This window comes from Suhomyces tanzawaensis, assembly GCF_001661415.1.
Source record: "Suhomyces tanzawaensis NRRL Y-17324 unplaced genomic scaffold CANTAscaffold_8, whole genome shotgun sequence".
In the NCBI taxonomy this organism is placed as follows: Eukaryota; Fungi; Ascomycota; class Pichiomycetes; order Serinales; family Debaryomycetaceae; genus Suhomyces; species Suhomyces tanzawaensis.
The window spans coordinates 540,288-557,637 of NW_017963643.1; the positions used below are offsets into that span (position 1 = coordinate 540,288).

At 48.4% G+C, this 17,350-nt stretch overlaps 8 protein-coding genes across 8 annotated transcripts; 4 read left to right on the forward strand and 4 right to left on the reverse strand.

Moving 5' to 3' along the window:
• The first annotated feature begins 4 nt into the window (after window positions 1-4).
• Window positions 5-984, forward strand: CANTADRAFT_27511 (proteasome regulatory particle lid subunit). The gene has a single exon (XM_020208129.1). The coding sequence runs from the start codon at window positions 98-100 to the stop codon at window positions 908-910; it is 813 nt and encodes a 270-aa protein (XP_020062286.1). The 5' UTR covers window positions 5-97; the 3' UTR covers window positions 911-984.
• Window positions 985-1,749: 765 nt separating this feature from the next.
• Window positions 1,750-3,180, forward strand: CANTADRAFT_56999 (mRNA splicing protein; the record flags this gene model as incomplete). The annotated part of the gene is made up of 1 exon (XM_020210646.1): window positions 1,750-3,180. One exon carries the CDS (start codon window positions 1,750-1,752, stop codon window positions 3,178-3,180), a length of 1,431 nt encoding a protein of 476 aa, XP_020062287.1.
• An 852-nt stretch (window positions 3,181-4,032) lies between these two features.
• SAM35 (SAM complex subunit) lies at window positions 4,033-4,680 on the reverse strand (the record flags this gene model as incomplete). The annotated part of the gene is made up of 1 exon (XM_020208534.1): window positions 4,033-4,680. A coding segment is annotated over one exon (648 nt), but the record flags the coding sequence as incomplete, so codon positions are not given.
• Window positions 4,681-4,813: 133 nt separating this feature from the next.
• Window positions 4,814-5,911, reverse strand: CANTADRAFT_327938 (polyamine acetyltransferase). Its single transcript, XM_020208477.1, has one exon. It carries the CDS (start codon window positions 5,613-5,615, stop codon window positions 4,947-4,949), a length of 669 nt encoding a protein of 222 aa, XP_020062289.1. The 5' UTR covers window positions 5,616-5,911; the 3' UTR covers window positions 4,814-4,946.
• A 1,085-nt stretch (window positions 5,912-6,996) lies between these two features.
• HAT2 (Hat2p) lies at window positions 6,997-8,199 on the reverse strand (the record flags this gene model as incomplete). The annotated part of the gene is made up of 1 exon (XM_020207030.1): window positions 6,997-8,199. The coding sequence occupies one exon, from the start codon at window positions 8,197-8,199 to the stop codon at window positions 6,997-6,999; it is 1,203 nt and encodes a 400-aa protein (XP_020062290.1).
• Window positions 8,200-9,371: 1,172 nt separating this feature from the next.
• CANTADRAFT_57095 (uncharacterized protein) lies at window positions 9,372-11,633 on the reverse strand (the record flags this gene model as incomplete). Its single annotated transcript, XM_020210660.1, has 1 exon — window positions 9,372-11,633. The coding sequence occupies one exon, from the start codon at window positions 11,631-11,633 to the stop codon at window positions 9,372-9,374; it is 2,262 nt and encodes a 753-aa protein (XP_020062291.1).
• Window positions 11,634-12,452: 819 nt separating this feature from the next.
• Window positions 12,453-13,439, forward strand: CANTADRAFT_92310 (uncharacterized protein; the record flags this gene model as incomplete). Its single annotated transcript, XM_020211935.1, has 1 exon — window positions 12,453-13,439. One exon carries the CDS (start codon window positions 12,453-12,455, stop codon window positions 13,437-13,439), a length of 987 nt encoding a protein of 328 aa, XP_020062292.1.
• Window positions 13,440-14,712: 1,273 nt separating this feature from the next.
• Window positions 14,713-17,265, forward strand: NAG6 (dynamin-like GTPase; the record flags this gene model as incomplete). Its single annotated transcript, XM_020211277.1, has 1 exon — window positions 14,713-17,265. The coding sequence occupies one exon, from the start codon at window positions 14,713-14,715 to the stop codon at window positions 17,263-17,265; it is 2,553 nt and encodes an 850-aa protein (XP_020062293.1).
• Window positions 17,266-17,350: the final 85 nt, after the last annotated feature.

Sequence of the window (17,350 nt, forward strand, 5' to 3'; positions counted from 1 at the left end):
AGGTGCCGGTTTGGGCGGCGCTGCCCCTCCCCAGAATGACGGCCCAGCCATAGATAACGCAGAAACCGTCTACATATCATCATTGGCCTTGTTAAAGATGTTGAAGCACTGCAGAGCCGGTGTTCCAATGGAAGTCATGGGGTTGATGTTGGGAGAATTCGTGGATGACTTCACCATCCATGTAATTGACGTGTTTGCCATGCCTCAGAGTGGTACTGGTGTCAGTGTTGAAGCTGTTGACGATGTGTTCCAAACCAAGATGATGGATATGTTGAGGCAGACAGGAAGAGATCAAATGGTGGTAGGATGGTACCATTCACATCCAGGGTTCGGATGTTGGTTATCGTCTGTCGATGTCAACACCCAGCAATCCTTCGAAAGATTGAACAAGAGAGCAGTTGCTGTTGTTGTGGATCCAATCCAGTCCGTCAAGGGTAAGGTTGTGATTGACGCCTTCAGAACCATTGATACCACCACATTGATGATGGGCCAAGAACCACGTCAAACCACATCCAACGTTGGCCACTTGAACAAGCCTTCTATCCAAGCGTTGATCCACGGATTGAACCGTCACTACTACTCATTAAATATTGACTACAGCAAGACCTCATACGAAACTAACATGCTTTTGAACTTACACAAGAAGAACTGGCAATCCGGCTTGAAGTTAGTTGACTACAACCACAAGGAACACGAAAACTTGGACAACACCGAAAAGATGGTCAAGATTGCCGAATTATATAACCAAAGAGTCCAGGAAGAAAAGGAATTGCTGGAAGAGCAATTGAAGACAAGGTACGTGGGTAAGCAAGATCCAAAGAAGCATTTGTCCGACACTGCTGAAAAGTTGATCGAAGACAATGTCACCTCCTTGTTGACCAGTAACGTGAACGCATTGGCAATTCAGTGAATTGGGAATGGAAATGTTTGTAACGTTTAATGAAGCTGCAGGAGCCAAATGTTGAGTGGATCCTCAACACGCCTGCTGGCTATAGCTCACATAGAATAGGTAATATACCTACTAACGTCAAATTGTAGACTGAAAAGAATGGGTGCACATAGGTTCGCTTCAAGAAGAGAACGGGTAGTATTCTTCATAAAAGAATTGATTCTCAATTTTTGAGTATCTTCACAAGAATTCTTTTTGGCCCAATTGTAGCTTGCCATGCTTAGATCCACAAGTAATAACTTATCCTTCGAGTACACCTTTAATATATTTCGAGACATAAAATGAGCAGAAGGATGTGAAAGAGGTAATTGTGATGGCAGTATAGGCTGACAGAGCAGAATATGTTGCACGGGTTTATTCGCAGACTAATCAAGAATTGGTATCTCACAATTTAATTCAGGTTTAGACGTTTTGGCAGAGAAAAATTTAAAAGAAGGCATAGCGTACATTCCATAGATGAGCAAGTTCAGTTGAGAATGTCAAAGAAAGTCCTCTAATTAGGTCTCACAATGTTACAATTGTATGTCGCTGAGAAGCCAGAGGTGGCTCATTAAGAATATAGAAAAGCATTTGGCGTGTTCAAAAACTCAATTGGGACACGGCAGCATATTCCTGAATGAACTAGAAAAGCGGTAAACAATTATCGTAATGTTTCATGCTTACACCGAACAGTAATTTAACAACTCAAATCATACAGTCTCATCCAAGTTAGCAGCCTGCACACAACATGTACCTATGTTGCACTAAGATGTAACATTCATATTACGTAATCCCATCAATCCATCTCCAGCTACTCTAACATGGATGAACCTCCTGCCAAGCGACCCGTGGACGAGGGCGAGTCCTCGGATGACGACATTCCCTCGTACCTCCAGCTGGTTCCCGCAAAGAAACAAAAGTCTGCCTCTTCAGACAGCTACTACCTTGACACCATCAACAGACAGGTGCTAGACTTCGATTTCGAGAAGGTATGTCTGGTTACCCTTTCCAATGTCAACCCATACTGCTGTCTAGTGTGCGGAAAGTACTTCCAAGGCAAGTCGAAGTCGTCACCTGCTTATTTGCACTCGCTTGCTACAGACCACCATGTTTTCATCAACCTTGGTAATGAGAGTGTACACATCCTCCCCGAGAACTACGAGGTGGTATCGCCATCAGCACTTGAGTCATTGAGAGATATCACCAACGTGCTAGCTCCCAAGTACCCCGAAGGCTACGTGATACCGTCACAGGCTCACGACTTGAACCGCAATGAGTACAGGGTGGGCTACATTGGCTTGAACAACATTCTGAACAACGACTACTCCAACGTGGTTCTCCAGGCAGTTGCCCACGTTCCGTTGATCAGGGACTTCTACTTGAGCTTGTCGCACAAGAAGGCGACGAGAGACAGTATTGCCAGAAAGAGCTTATTGAACACCAGTTTTGGTTTACTTGTGCAAAAGCTCTGGTCGAGCCACCTATTCAAGGGGCACATATCACCACACGAGTTCCTTCAGATAATTTCAGGAGAAAGCAAGAACGCTTTCTCGACAAGAAGGCAAGAATCACCCAAAAAGTTCTTGGTTTGGCTCTTGAACCAACTCCATTCTCAGCTTTCCAGGTCCATTAAATCCTCCAAGACCCCCTGGAGTAAGTCCTTTCAAGGCTCGCTTGAAATAACTACTACTGGGCTTAGTACCAGAGACTCCAACAACAAAGTGGAGTTTGTCGAACAGAATTCCAACACCATCTCAACCAAGTATTGGGTGCTTACCCTTGATTTGCCTACAAATCCCGTGTTTTCTCAGGAAGGGAACTTTGCAGAAGTAGCATTGGAGGATTTACTCGAAAAGTATAATGGAACAAAGAGCTCTGGTTCCTCGAATTCCGTCAAAACATATCAATTACTCCAGCCAATGCCCCCACATTTGATTCTCCACATCGATAGAGGAATCGAGGATGGAAACAAGCGAGGCAACCAAACGGTAGTGAAATTGCCGGAAGTTTTGGATGTCTCACGGTTTGTTAAAGGGGCTGAAGAACCGATCAACTACAGGTTAATGTCCAGTGTCAAGTACGAATTGGAACCCGGAACAGAGATTGGCAGAGAGGACGACAGACTCAGTTGGTCTGTCGGTCTCAGAAGGGGTGGTGAATGGATCAATATCCATGATTTGGAGGTGACGGAATCTCAAACAGAGTTGCTATTCTTGGACCAGAATTACATTCAAATATGGGAGAAAGTCTGAAAATGACCTAGATTAATTGATCATTAACGGGAGCTCGGGAATATCTGGTGGACTAGATCCTTCTTCTATCTTTAGATATTTAGAAGCTTACTCATGATAAGATCTAGATATCCTGACTGGTCGTTTCGTTATTGTGTCATTCTTGGCGTGACTGTTGAATGGATAAAATCCAGTTTCTTCACCCCAAATAATTTCTTTACAATACGGGTAGAAGTCTTGAAGTCTATCCGAAAATGACCGTTATAAAATTATCAAGAAAGACATAGCCATCGCCTTTATTCCGGTATTACCAAGATGCACGACTAATAGCTAGAAGATTGTGATATCTAAAAAATGCTGTAAAGTTGATTCCAGCTCTACGGTATACACAATGCATAGCGCTAAGCAGCAGCATGATCTGTTTGAAATTACTTCACTAGAATATGAACCGGTAGTTATGATTATTCTTACCCTCTATTGGTTCACTGATAATGTACAATAATTAATTCAAACTCATTGAGCCATATGGCCGTACAAAAGCTAGGTTCATTGTCTATATACATTCCCTAAGCCAGTTTAGTTTTAAATATTAAATCCGGCTGCTTAATACTTTTCTACGATCTTGTAACAGGCGTTCACAAATTCGGACTTCTGCTGCACTATTTTTCCTGCTTTGGTGGTGCCCAATATTTCATTCAAGATGACCACGTAACCCACCAACTTCAACTCAATGATATCCTTCTGTAAGCTATCCTCTTCGTTGTGGATGAAGTCGATCAATAAATCCAAAGTGTAACTGAAGCTCTTGAGCTCTATGTCGTAGTAATTGTGAATTCTGTTCAATGCCCCATTCTTCAAGCTGATGGGATCCTGGTCAAACAACTCAGGATGTCTGATTTTGAATGCCTGCCAGTTAGGGATCTCTTGGTATAAGTCGAAGGACGCCAACTTTCCCACGATTCCGTGGAATTGAAACAATTTGGAGAGTGTGTCCTCATCCAACTTTTCGCTGAGAAGGGTCAAAATCCACAAGTCAAACAACTTGGTGTCAATCAATTCATTAATTGCTAGTAACTCGGGGTCTTGACCCTGGAAGTTCTTGCTCAAGATGCTATGGTTGATTGCAGCATAGGTCCTGATATTTCTTTGCTCTTTCTGCTCCTCGATGAGAATGGGTAGTTGGTTATCGGGGGAGGCGTGGAACGACACCTTTGCTATTGCATTAGGTGATGCTGACACTTCGTTCAGTCTTGGTAACTTCAACTTGTTCTTGTATGACAAAATCAACGCTTGGCCAAGAGAGACAGGATCACTCGGCACTACTCTAGAAGCGCTTCCTTCTAGAATAAACACATTGTGCACCGCCAAAGTGAAGTGGTGTGGAGTAGTGGGTCCTCCAAAATAAAACTTGTTTGATTCGGTTTCCTGGAGGCCCTCGGGAGTGCTGTTTGGAACAGGGGGGTATGTGGCGAGGGGGAATGTGTCAAAGAGCTGTTTGACAGGCGCAGGAACGGTCACCATGGCGGAGAATGGAGGAATGGTGGGGAGGTCGTTGTGATAGATGCCTAGGTTTGTTAGTGGTTACGTAAACGCGAGCCATTGTTACGTGATGTATTATGTAATTATATCTAGGAAATAGTAAAACAGAGGAAAATGAACATAGTAGCAGCAGATGGAACTGAAGGATGTATTTTATCTTCTGCAGAGCAAGCCAATTAGGGGGCCATAGAGGGAGTGCTCTCTGTCACGCCATCCGACCCTTCTTTGTAGCGCATTCGATGCCGTACCTAAAGATCATCTTCAGCAATCAAATCGATGGCCAAGTCGTACCAGGTGGAGCCTGCAAACTCGCACTTGCTCTTACCCAAGTTGGTGAAGCCGATCTTCTCGTAGAATGGGGTCAACTGTTCGTGGGCAATCAATATGACCTTGTCACCCAAGTCCTGGTTGGACAACTTCTGGATGTAATCGTGCATCAACAAGGTGCCGAGGTTCTTGCCGTGCCACTCGGGGTCGATCACCAACGCGTGGATTCCGATGTATCTCAGGCTCTCGATGTGGCCTGCCGTGGGGTCTTCTTTGGAGGGGAGTTCCATGGAGGCGTCGGTGATGGCACGGTGGTAGGTCTTGGTGGCGATGATATGGCCTATCAAGGTCTCCTTGGTCACTGACGACTTGACAGGAAGCTTGTCGAGCTCGTCGTCGTCGTTGGCGTCGCCATGGGCCTGGTTCAACTTCTCGGCCACTTCCGGCAAGTTGATGGCGTTGTATTTGTACTCGTAATCTCTGATGAACAATCCGGAGCACAACTCGGGGCAGGTGGTCAACCGGTAGCGGAACTTGGCTTCGGTGCCTCTTTCATTTTCCGGGAATCCCTTCTGTTCTAACTCGAGACATTGGGCCACGTCCTCTACAGTCAAGGGCCTTATGGATAAATTGGGGGGAAAATCAGACATTGTCGACGATGGAGCACACGGAGACTAATAGGAGGTGATTGGAGTGGATTGCTGCTTGATCGCTGACTGGTAGGGTGGATGCGGTCAGAGAAATGTGCCTCGGATGGTAGAGGCAATTTGATGTCGGATACTGGAAAAAAAGCGTGGAGCAGTCCGGACGCGGAGCGTAGCGAGAGTTAGGGAGGAATGTGGTACGGGAGAGATTGGTGGTACTACTTAGGGAGAGCGCAGAGTGACAGGTAACGAGAGCTGTGGGAAGAGGTGGTGGTAGCGGATGCTTGCACTGAGGCTTGGTGTCGCTAGCGGTGTAGCGAGCGACGTGGGACCATAATGCTGGGCGAGTGGGGTACCCTGGAGTCAGGGGATCGTCCTGAAACGGGATAATCTCGTGCCAGGGTCGCGCGGCGCCACCGAGGTCTCGCTGGAGATACCGGGAAGTAAATCAGTCTGCGAGTACTGCGAAATGAGCACCAGCAGAACAATAAGTCGACTTATACTGCGAGAGGGAATATTAGGCCATTTTATCGTTCAAGTCGTCACAAGAGCTAGCTAACGACAGCACAAGCACCCAACGAGGCTTCATAGCGTGCTTAGAGGCCCCTGGTACAAATCTTGTAGTTGTATGATTTTTTTGAGGTTCCGTGTTCAGAACAGATTCTGTGAACTTCAAAGATCTTTGATTGAGGACTTGAACCCCAATCTCCACACTAATCGAGAAGTAGATAAGTGACAGATCGATAGGGAGACAAATTGTTGCCCGAGGTTCAAGTTGAAGAAAGAGTTTTTCCTTGAAGTACAGTAATTGTTCTAAATTTTGGGATTAGTGCTATCTTTCGCTTCTTGCGTTTTTCATGGCCATCAATAACTAGGGAATTGAACCAGTTGATTAAGACCAAAGAATTTGTCTTCAATATGGGAGCAGAATTGAGGTATCTCCAGTCTGTGAATTGTACTCACATTGAGTGTAATAGGCCCAGAGGGTCAAATTAAGCCCAGTAGAAATAAATTACCAATAGCCGGTTGTTTCTGGCATGGATCGAAGCAGAAGACTGCCCAACGAGACAAGACTGGGTTAATACTCCAAGAAATGTTACTGCGATTTGAATTCTCCATACAACCCAGACTCCATATCCTATTCATCTGAGTAAATTTCCAACAGTTTAGCAGCATCATCGCACACAAAGCTAGCTTTAGGTACAACTGCCAGTTTGTCATCACTGAGATCTTCAACTGATATTCTACGTACACAAGCAAGCGTCATTTCGATTAAGCTGCACTTTTCTCCGGTCTTCAAAAAGTCTGATATTATACACTCGGTTAGCTTTAGTAAAGCTAGCTATTTATTTTAATTCTAGTATACAAGAGGCACAGCACTGCTGTGCTACTCCAAGTCGGTGTCAGCGATTTCCAGCTGCTTATCAGCGTCAATAAGACTCTTGCCCACTTCCCACAAGTGCACGATGTTGTCATCTGCTACCGATCCCAACGTCCACTCCTTGTAAGGACACCAACTCAAGTCGGAAACTGCCCCAGTGTGGCCCGCATGCATCATGAACAACTCAGGACATCCGTCCTCGGCATCTTCTTGCTGCTGTTCTTCACCAATCTTGAAGAGATCCCATATGATCAAACGACGATCCTGCGACCCCGAAGCTATGATTCCGTCCTTATGGGGCGAGAACTCCAAGCAGGTAATGGAGTCAGAATGGCCCATCATGGTGTGCAACAACCCCTCGCTGCTCTTGTCCTTGTTTACTAGCCGCCTGAGGTCCAACAAGCATATGTTGGAGTTGGCATTTCCGACTGCCACCAAGTTGTGGGAGAACGGGGAAAACGCAATGGAATTGATTCCCTTGGACTCTTCGTTGTAGTGCTTCAAAATGGGAGTTTGTGGGGTCCGCGCATCGTAAATGAACGTATAGTTATCGTCAGAAACAGATCCAAACAAATTTGCATCCAAAACGTGCCATTTGGCGTCGTTCACGATATCCTGGTGGGTCGAGCTGGAAAATACCGTCTTGCCACTAGCCACGTCGGTGTTAACCACTGTCTGGTCGTCGGAGGACGTCAACAAGTGGCCCTTGGTGAAGCTGCTCCATGCCAATCCGTACCCGTTGGCAGTATGGGGCTCCAAGTGGCTGTATGCCTTGGTGGAGTCCTCCTTGATGTTGTAGAGATCAATCTGGCCCTCACCGTTGATGGTGGCCACCACGCTGGAGTCCTGCGGCATGTACCTAGCACGGTTGATTTCGAAGGCGTTTTCAAGCTTCTTGGTAATCTTGATACGGGAGTTGGCCTTGTTGGTGGGATGGGGCAACGCGCTGGGGACTTGAGTAGACGCCACCTTCAAGTAGTTGGTGTCCTCTCCTGAGGTGTGTGTCCCCAAGAGCAACTTGGCGTCTATTACGCCATCCTGTTCGTGGTGTTCTGGCAACCACTGGATAGTCAAGGATGGCCATGTCAACGCGGTTTCGCTGACAAACTCGTACATGTAGCGGCAGTTCTTCCTCCAGAGCTGGTACTCCTCTTTGATTGTCAATTCACGTTGGACGCCATCTTCGGTGGGCGGAATGTCTAAGGACATGGTGGTGCTGATGGATAATTATTGTTGATGAGACGCGGTCAATTAGTATGGAAAATTGACTGTGTGCAGTTGACTGGGAAAATTAGTATAATGCTTATGTAGATTGTTGCGTGGGTGGATGGTAGTAATATATTATGTAATAGTTGATTACAGTCACTATCAATTGGGTGGTGAAATACTGATCGGTATACTGGGGTAGAAAGGACTGGATGAATTTGTTGAAGTTTGTGTTGCCCTAAATTGCTTCTTGGTTGGATGCTCTGCTAGAGTTTGTATAGTACTGGCCCTCAAAATGCTTCTTGGGTGCTGGTGTAGTTTTCCCAACAATTTGTACCCTTTGGAATCCAGCCAAGATGGGATTGTGGTATGTCGAAATAAGTCATGGGCATTATCTCTAGGGGCAGCAAGCTAAATCTGAAGAGGGCAGATAAAACACTAGTAACTCCACCGCAGCAATAAAAATACTTATTTATTGTCGTTGAATGCCCACTAACCTCTCGGACATATTTTTAATTTACTTTAGTTAATGATGAAGTCGGTTCGAAAAGCGCCAACATTCAGATTCTGGTGAAGCTGTTGGGCTGGCTTGAAGTCGAAAACTGGTAGCTTATCCGTTCAATCAGTTACTTTTCAATTTTTTTAACCTGGTCAATTGTAGTGAACCTTCGTTATCTCAAACTGGAACTTATCCAGAAAGAGATACTGCGTACCACATAACTGTTAGGTGTGGGTCAAAAGAAAATTGAAGATTTTAGAAATGAAGAAGGACAGTATTACTTTTCCAGTTTTAGATAGGGCAAATGTATAAATTGCATAAATATCACACCAGAATTTGAGCATTTGCCAGGACGTCTTCTAATGAAATTATCCAATAACACCCCTTGTTAAATGATATGATCAGTTCATTTCCTGACTACTTTGAGTTCCTAGGTTCTTGAATTTTCTATTATGAACATTCCGCATCAATTTGGTACAGAACCTTCCTCACTCAGTCGGGTTTCTCTGGCCATTGCTGGCAATATTTACTGCTGTTTACCGATCACTACACTGCTGATATTACTCTGTGTATCTCTCTATGCTAAATGTTGGCGGCGTGTTGTCGCTCATGCGAATTGCCCCTGTTCTGTGGTGAAGTTTCTAGCTTGGTTAAAGAACAGAATTCTGCGGTTTGGTCACACCACAGTTCCCGGAAGACTGGACCTTCTTTCAGCCTGGTCGACCTCCAAGAACTCCGAGCTACGCTGCGAAAGCTGGCGGACTTCGTAGAAGTCAATCACCTTCAATGCATCACTAATATGCTGGAAGAATGGAGTTTGTGGGCTCTCTATCAAGTTGTAGATGTGAGACGACTCATCCATGTCAAATGGAGTGATTTCCTCGTGGCCAATCAGAGATTGTGTAAGCATCCGCTGCACAGAGAAGTACTGGACAGTTTCCAAGCTGTCCATCAAGAAATCCACTATGCCACAGTCATGGAGTCGCTTGCGCAACTTGTCACTGTTATGCACCCTCACAAAGAAGGCAGGGATGTCTCTCTTTCTGTATCCCTGTAACAAGTCCGACAAGATCATGGCAGCCGAGGAGTCCAATTCACTCATTCCGTCCAAATCAAAAATAATGTAACTTGTCATCTTGGCATCTCTGCTCCGTTTCAGAGCAGGATGGGCCTTAGAGGACCCGTACATCTCCATTCTCAATAAACGGGACCGAAGATCGTTGCTGTTTGTGAATGTCAATGGTTCCGGAATCTTGATGATCAAACAACCCTCGATTTCCTCAAGGGCATTGGTGTTCAAGAAGGTCAAGTTTTCATCGGTAAAAAAGTCTAAGTTGGGGTGTCCGACATTGGGTGCCGATACTTTCGAGTTGCTGGTAGGTAAGTCTGCATCCAAGAATTTGTTTGAGCCAGGATATCTGCCCAAAATCTGGATCCGGGACGCTGCAGAATGGCGAATAACTCTGATTAATGAGTAAATTAGCCCCACAGCAACACCTGCTTCAATGGAGAAAAACAAGGTGGTGGTCACTGTGACCCCAAACGTAATAAGCTCGTTGTAACCCCGGCTTCTCCAGTGGAAATACAACTCGTATGGTGCCTCCTCGATCAACAGGATTCCGATGACCGCGGTGATAACACTCAACATACACTCGGGAACAAAGTAGAGGTAATCCAAAAGATTGAATAACGTGAACAAAGTGCAGATGCCCATAATTGCACCGGAAACTGTGGTCTTGGCCGAAATGGCATTGATCTTACTTCTTCCGTATCCACCAAAAGCTGGCAATGCTCCAAAGGATGAGTTACAAATGTTGATGAACCCGAGGGCCACCAATTCACGGTTGGAGGAGATGGGCAAGTCGTAGGTGGACCCCAACGATTTGGATGCTGTTGTGGATTCAAAAAACCCAAGCATAGCAGCCAGGAAGCCTGCGGTTCCAAATCTCTTCATCAAAGGCCACATTTTTCTGGCAAACGGGTTGTAGAGCTGGAAAACCCCGTCGTTGTGCACCTTACCAATGATGTCGATTCCTGCCAAGTCCCAACGGTACTTCGAGCATAACCAGGTCGACGTGCCCACCACCAACAAGATTTCTGGGATGTAAACTGCCCTCTGTGACCATTTTCCAGGGCGACGAGCGGCATACTTCTTGTAAGTTCTCACTGCCATTATGACAAAGAACCCCACGAAACTGATTTTCATGGTGAGGGGGTTCGACTCGCGGACGTGGTAGTACAAGAATACCACCTTGTCGAAAGGCGAGTGGATGTCCATCTGGGATGGATCGTCGGATATCTGTTTCTGCAACGCCAGCAACCCCAAGGCCAGCACCAACGCGTTGATGACCATGACAATCCCCACGCCACTGATAAATCCCTTCAACAACGACGCACTCAACACGTTATCCAAGAATCCGAATCTACCCAAGCCAAACCCGAGCAAACTGGCTCCACTAACAAACGTGATGGCCACCACGTACTCCATAGGGTCCAAGTTCTTCTTCTTGGCGTGGTGCAAGTACGGCTCGATGGCCTGGCCGACCACCAACGAAATGGGTCCCTCAGGACCCACCACCATCTGGGGAACACTACCAAAGATGAGGTAGATCAACGGAGACACCCCCAAAGAGAAGAGCCCTGAAACCACGGGAACGTGTGCCAATGTGGTGGCGTACGATAACGACAACGGCAACTGGAAGAACACCAACGTCAAGCCCCCAATCAAGTCCCCCAAAAGGTACAGGGGTCCGTACTTGGGAAGCCACGACAAGCACGGCAAGTAGTAGGGGAGGATTTCTCCCCACGTCAAGCTCTCCCAGCGGTGAGCTGCTGTAGGCACGTACTCGTGCGCTGTCAGCGTTCCATGAACGTCGTCATTGGAGCTGGTTGGCCCCAACGATGCCTCAAAGGTATTCCTGCTTCCTTCTGCAGCCATTGGGGTGGTTTTGTACACGACAGAGTCCACATCCGACTCGATTTTCTGAGCAAACGACTCATAGTCGTGGCCACCCGCACTGGTGGCTGCTGCGTTGATTGTGTCGATACTGTGATCCAAAAGGGGCTGGCGTTCCCGTGGATAGCCTGGAAGATTGGAGGTTCCCCCGTTAGGAATGACTCTTCTGGTGGAGATATGGCGAACAGGCGAGGGGCTGGCAAGACGCCGGTGGTCCTGTACCACGTGCCGTGTGGACCTGCTGGAGGCTATCGACTTGTTCAGCGGGTCAGACATGCTGGGTAGTAGAGGATTCTGGGGTAGCGAAGATGGGTGGTGGGTATGGGTCACGTGATCGCGCATGGGAGCCACATGGGCCAATGGGGCGGGCACAATTTGTCAATAGGTGAAGGACGGTGCTGGGAGTTGCCATGCTGCTGCAAGTAGGGTAGACTGCAAGTAGTACGGTGCTGCAGCTGGTACACTGCTTGCTGTGCTGGAACATCTCAATCGGAGGCCGTTTCCGGGCCGCTCCGGAGCTCAATCTCATATCCTGCATATAGATAGTAACATTATATGCAGGCCGCCTGCCTCCGCTCTCAGAGCCACCCGGCAATTCATACCAGGAAGTGGGTATACTACTACCAAATATATCCCGGTGCCTTAATGATCCTGAACACATCCCTCCCGCCTTTTTCTGGCTGCGTCAGGCCAAAACTCCAGCATCTACTGGTCTATCACGTGTTTATGTGCACGTGAGTTTTATCACCTGCCCTCACCACTCATATTCATGATTTTCCACTTCCTCCCACACTATCCAAGATGCTCCGCAATTTCTCCAGGGCCTTCTCCCGCTCGATCCCAAAGCTCGACACCTTAGTCCTCGTCGAAGCCGCAGGCGGCAAAATCACCCCTGCTTCTTTGTCCACCGTCACAGCAGCCTCCCAAATCGGCAAGCCTACCATAGCCTTGGTCGCTGGTCCAGATGGTGAGTCCGTGGTCGGAGATGTGGCCACGATCGAAGGCATCTCCAAGGTGTTGGTAGCCAAGGGCTCTCGCTACGACCACTATTTGGCAGAAGAATTGTCTCCATTGATCAAGCTGATCTTGGAGTCTTCTGACCAATGGACCCATTTCTTGACTCCAGGGTCTGCTGTGGGTAAGTCAGTGTTACCTCGTGTTGGTGCACTCTTGGACACCCAGCCTGTATCTGAGATCATCAAGGTGGAGTCCGAAGACACCTTTGTGAGGCCAATCTATGCTGGTAATGCTTTGGCTACTGTCAAGTCCAACGAGAAGTTGAAGCTTGCTTCTGTCAGAGGCTCTGCATTTGCTCCAGCCAAGCTTGGGGCCAGTGCTGTGGCCGTGGAGGATGTGGCTGAGGTGGAGTCTCAAAACAGAACCGAATTTGTGGGTGAAGAATTGGTCACTTCCGAGAGACCAGAATTGGCTTCTGCCTCCAAGGTTGTTTCTGGAGGACGTGGGTTGAAGAACAAGGAGACCTTCGAGGCCTTGATCGAGCCTTTGGCTGCCAAGTTGAACGCAGCTGTGGGTGCCACTCGTGCTGCTGTCGATTCGGGTTACTGTGACAACTCCTTGCAAGTGGGACAAACTGGTAAGGTTGTGGCTCCAGAATTGTACGTGGCAGTTGGTGTAAGTGGTGCTATCCAGCACTTGGCTGGTATGAAAGACTCCAAGACCATTGTGGCCATTAACAAGGACCCTGAAGCTGCCATTTTCAACGTTGCCGATATCGGCTTGGTGGCAGACTTGAACGAGGCTGTTCCTGAGTTGACCAATAAGTTGTGAGGCAGACAACAGTGTTCATAGTGTATAATAAATTTCTAGAGAGGGAAGGATGTAGTATGGGAGAGAATGGGTCAGCAGGTGTCGAGAGATGGGGAATACGAATCTTGAGGAAATGATTTCATATTGAATAAATCTAGTCGGCATTGGTTAATAGTCAACATCGTCGACGATCAAGGACTTTAACTACTAACGCTGGCATTAATTTTGCATTCATTTCTTCGTATTCATTCCTTCGTATTCATTCTTTAACTACGACCCCCAGATAATTTTGTTTCAGGCAGTAGAGAGGACTTTAAGTAGACACAAAGCTGACCTGTTGTGCCAAAGCTAGAAGGGGTTAGAAAGAAGTAAGTGCAAAAGATCCTAAACTCGACGGATGTAAGTCCAAAATTATCAAGGATATTTCGTATTTCCTGACATACTTAAGCTTTTCCTGGATAATCGGGTTACTTCCTGGAATTACTGTATTTCTTTACTATTTCCTAACTAAATGAGACTTCAGTCCTGGATAATTCAGGTAATTTCCAGCGAAGCTCTCTGTTATTAATCGGGCGTCTGGTGTATTAGTATATTTCCTGCAATAAAAATCTCCTCACTAATGAAGTATCCCCTGATTAACTCGATGTTTTCTGGGACAATCCAGTGTACTTGTTACTTCCTGAATAGTCCAGGGTAGCTGGTACAATCAGGGATAATCCCTGATAAATTATTACACTTTCTTACTGATCATGTTCGCAGGACGTTGGACCTAGCCCCAGTGCCTTTCTTACTATAAAGTATTCCCTGATTGGTTCAGTCGCTTCCTGGATTAGTATGAATTAACCAAATCAGGTACTTTCTGAACAATTCAGTGTATTTCCTGGATTGGTCAATCCCCAACAATTCAGTATGCCTCACGTCTATTCGTGCATTGCCAAATTCCCATCACCAAGGCCCGTCAGCAACTCAGGGGTATCTGATACGACATACACTCCACAATCAGGATCACACGACACAGACACCGCGCGACATCTGGAGTCCACTGGACTCGTCCCAAAAGAGCCCAATTGAACCCCAAAGCCCAGAAAACGCCCCCGCCACCCCACCGCTGCCTTCTCTGTACCTCGTCCATAGTTTTCCCCTCCCATTGGCCCTTTCTGCGCAGACGTGCTTCCCTCGTCGCACCTTTCTCCTCCAGGTTCTGTGCGACATTGGAATGTAGACATTTTCACGTGGTGACGGTGTCATCTGCCAAACGAATCCATCCGTCTAGCTGTCAGTGTTGTTCTACAGTATGTCAGACGACTTAGGATTGCCACCACCCAACGTGGACATCGAGGAGCCCGTGGAAGTGTCTGCTGCGTCGTCAGCGTCACCAGCTCCCAACACGCTCCAGCCGCTGGGATCGGCCAGCCCCACCATTTCATCGTCTTCGTCGTCGTTCGTGCCAATTGACCAGCACCACGTCCAAGACGCCATCCAGGTGATCAATGAGCACAAGCAGTTCAACCAGCAGATCATGGAATACATCCACGGCGCCACTCTGCCTGGCCAGATCGTGGGCAACGACTACCACATCATCTCTGTGTTCGGATCGCAATCGACAGGCAAATCGACGTTGTTGAACCGGCTCTTCAACACCAACTTCGACGTCATGGAAGAGTCACGCCGCCAGCAGACCACCAAGGGTATCTGGATGGCGGTTTCGCCTGAAGTCAGCACCACCTCCTCCAAAAAGAGCACTGAGAACGTGTTTGTGATGGACGTGGAGGGCACAGACGGCAGAGAGAGGGGAGAGGACCAGGACTTCGAGCGAAAGGCGGCGTTGTTTGCGTTGGCCACCTCGGAAATCCTCATCATCAATATCTGGGAGACCCAGGTCGGATTGTACCAAGGAGCCAACATGGGCCTTCTCAAGACGGTGTTCGAGGTCAACTTGTCGTTGTTTGGCCAATCCAAGTTGGAAAACAACACCCACAAGGTGTTGTTGTTGATAGTGATCCGAGACCACATTGGCGTAACGCCTCTTCAGGCGTTGGCAGAGACCTTGATCACCGACTTGAACAAGATGTGGTTAGACTTAAGCAAGCCCGCCGAGTTGAGCCACCTCAAGTTCTCAGACTTCTTTGATGTGGACTTCCACGCATTGCACCACAAGGTGCTCCAGCCAGACGAGTTCAGCAAGGACGTCAAGTTGTTGGGAGACCGCTTGGTGGTCAAGAAAGAGTTGTTCAAGCCCAATTACCATCACCAGATTCCCGTGGATGGGTGGACCATGTACGCAGAGAACTGCTGGGACCAGATTGATAACAACAAGGACTTGGATCTTCCCACTCAGCAAATCTTGGTTGCGAAATTCAAGTGCGACGAGATCTCTAACGGGGTGTACGACGAGTTTGTGGCCAAGCACCATGGCTTGTTCGACGACAAGGTGCCAGGAGAAAACGTTGACTATGAACAGATGGGATTGGCCATGGTGGACTTGCGGGAAGACACTCTCGACGACTACGACACCAGTGCGTCCAGGTACAACCAGACCATCTACGAGCAGAAACGGCAGGCGTTGAAGGAGAAGATCCACGCCAAGTTCCGTGAGGTGTTCGACGTGCATGCCAAGTGGGTCGTGGAGACTGGCGTGGGCCAGTTTGCGACAGACATCAAGAAGTTGAAGACAAGAAAGGACAAGTCGTTCTTCCAGGGAGCACAGGAGTTGGAGCACAAGTATGTGTCGTTGATCAACACCAGCCTACAATTGATCTCGTTGGGCGAGTTCCACGACTCCGAGGTGATCCTGGACGTCAAGGCCAGATTCGACGCTGTGGTCGCCAAACAGCAGGTGGTGGAAATGAAGGCTATCATTGGGCGTGCCCTTGCCAAGATCGATGCGGGAGTTTCCAAGGCCCTCCAGCAAGAGTTGGCGTCGCCCGACGACCAGACGTGGGAACGTGTGATGGCACGGTTCCACGAGTTGTTGGCAGAGGTCAAGGCCAGGTACGCTGGCACTGGAACCGTGCCGGATTTTGGGCTTGGCACCAGTGACAGCGACAATGTGGCGGGGGTCGAGAGGTTGCAAGTGCAAGCGTGGGTTGCATTGCACTCGGTGGTACACCGAGTAATCACTAGGGACAGCGTGCTCCAGTTGATGAAGGACAAGTTTGAGGACGTGTTCCGGTACGACGAGAACGGGATGCCACGGCTCTACCAGAAGGTGGAGGAGTTGGAAACCAGCTTTGGGGCTGCCCGCAAGCAAACCCAGCAGATGGTGCCGGTGCTAGAGGAGATGCGCACCAGCGAGGGCGCGGTGGTGCCGCGGTACAGCGCCAGGGCGATGCGTGCCGCGGGCTTCGGGGCGCGCGCTCGTGCTAGCGACGCCGCTAGCGAGGGTAGCGACGATGATAGCAACAGCGACTCCGACGACAGTGATAACGAAACCACCCCCACTCCCTTCTCCCAGGTGCTCTCCCCCGCGGACCGGGACCACGTCGCCTCCCGGTTCAAGCGTGAAACCGACGCCCAGTTTGTCGAAACAAAGCGTCTGGTCATCCAGCACGCCACTCACATCCCCTACTACGTGTGGCTTGTTATGCTCGTGCTCGGCTGGGGCAAGCTCGTGGCCATTCTGCGCAACCCGTTCTTGTTCGCGTTGTTGCTCATGGCCGCTGCTGGTGTTTACGTGTTGCACTCGATGCTGATGTTGCGTCCGGCCATGGTGGTAGTGTCGCGGATGGGTGACGAGGCCGTGGTTCAAATCAAGGCCAAGTTGCGCCAGGTGTTGCTCGACACCGAGGACGACCCGGCCCAGGTCCATGGTGCGCGCATGGCCAAGATGGGGGGGCACCAACGGTAGCGGTTGCATTGGTGGTGGTGGTGGTGGGTCAGGTTGCAGTGCGCGCACCGAGCGCACCGCCCCAAAATGCAACCTGTCAATGTAC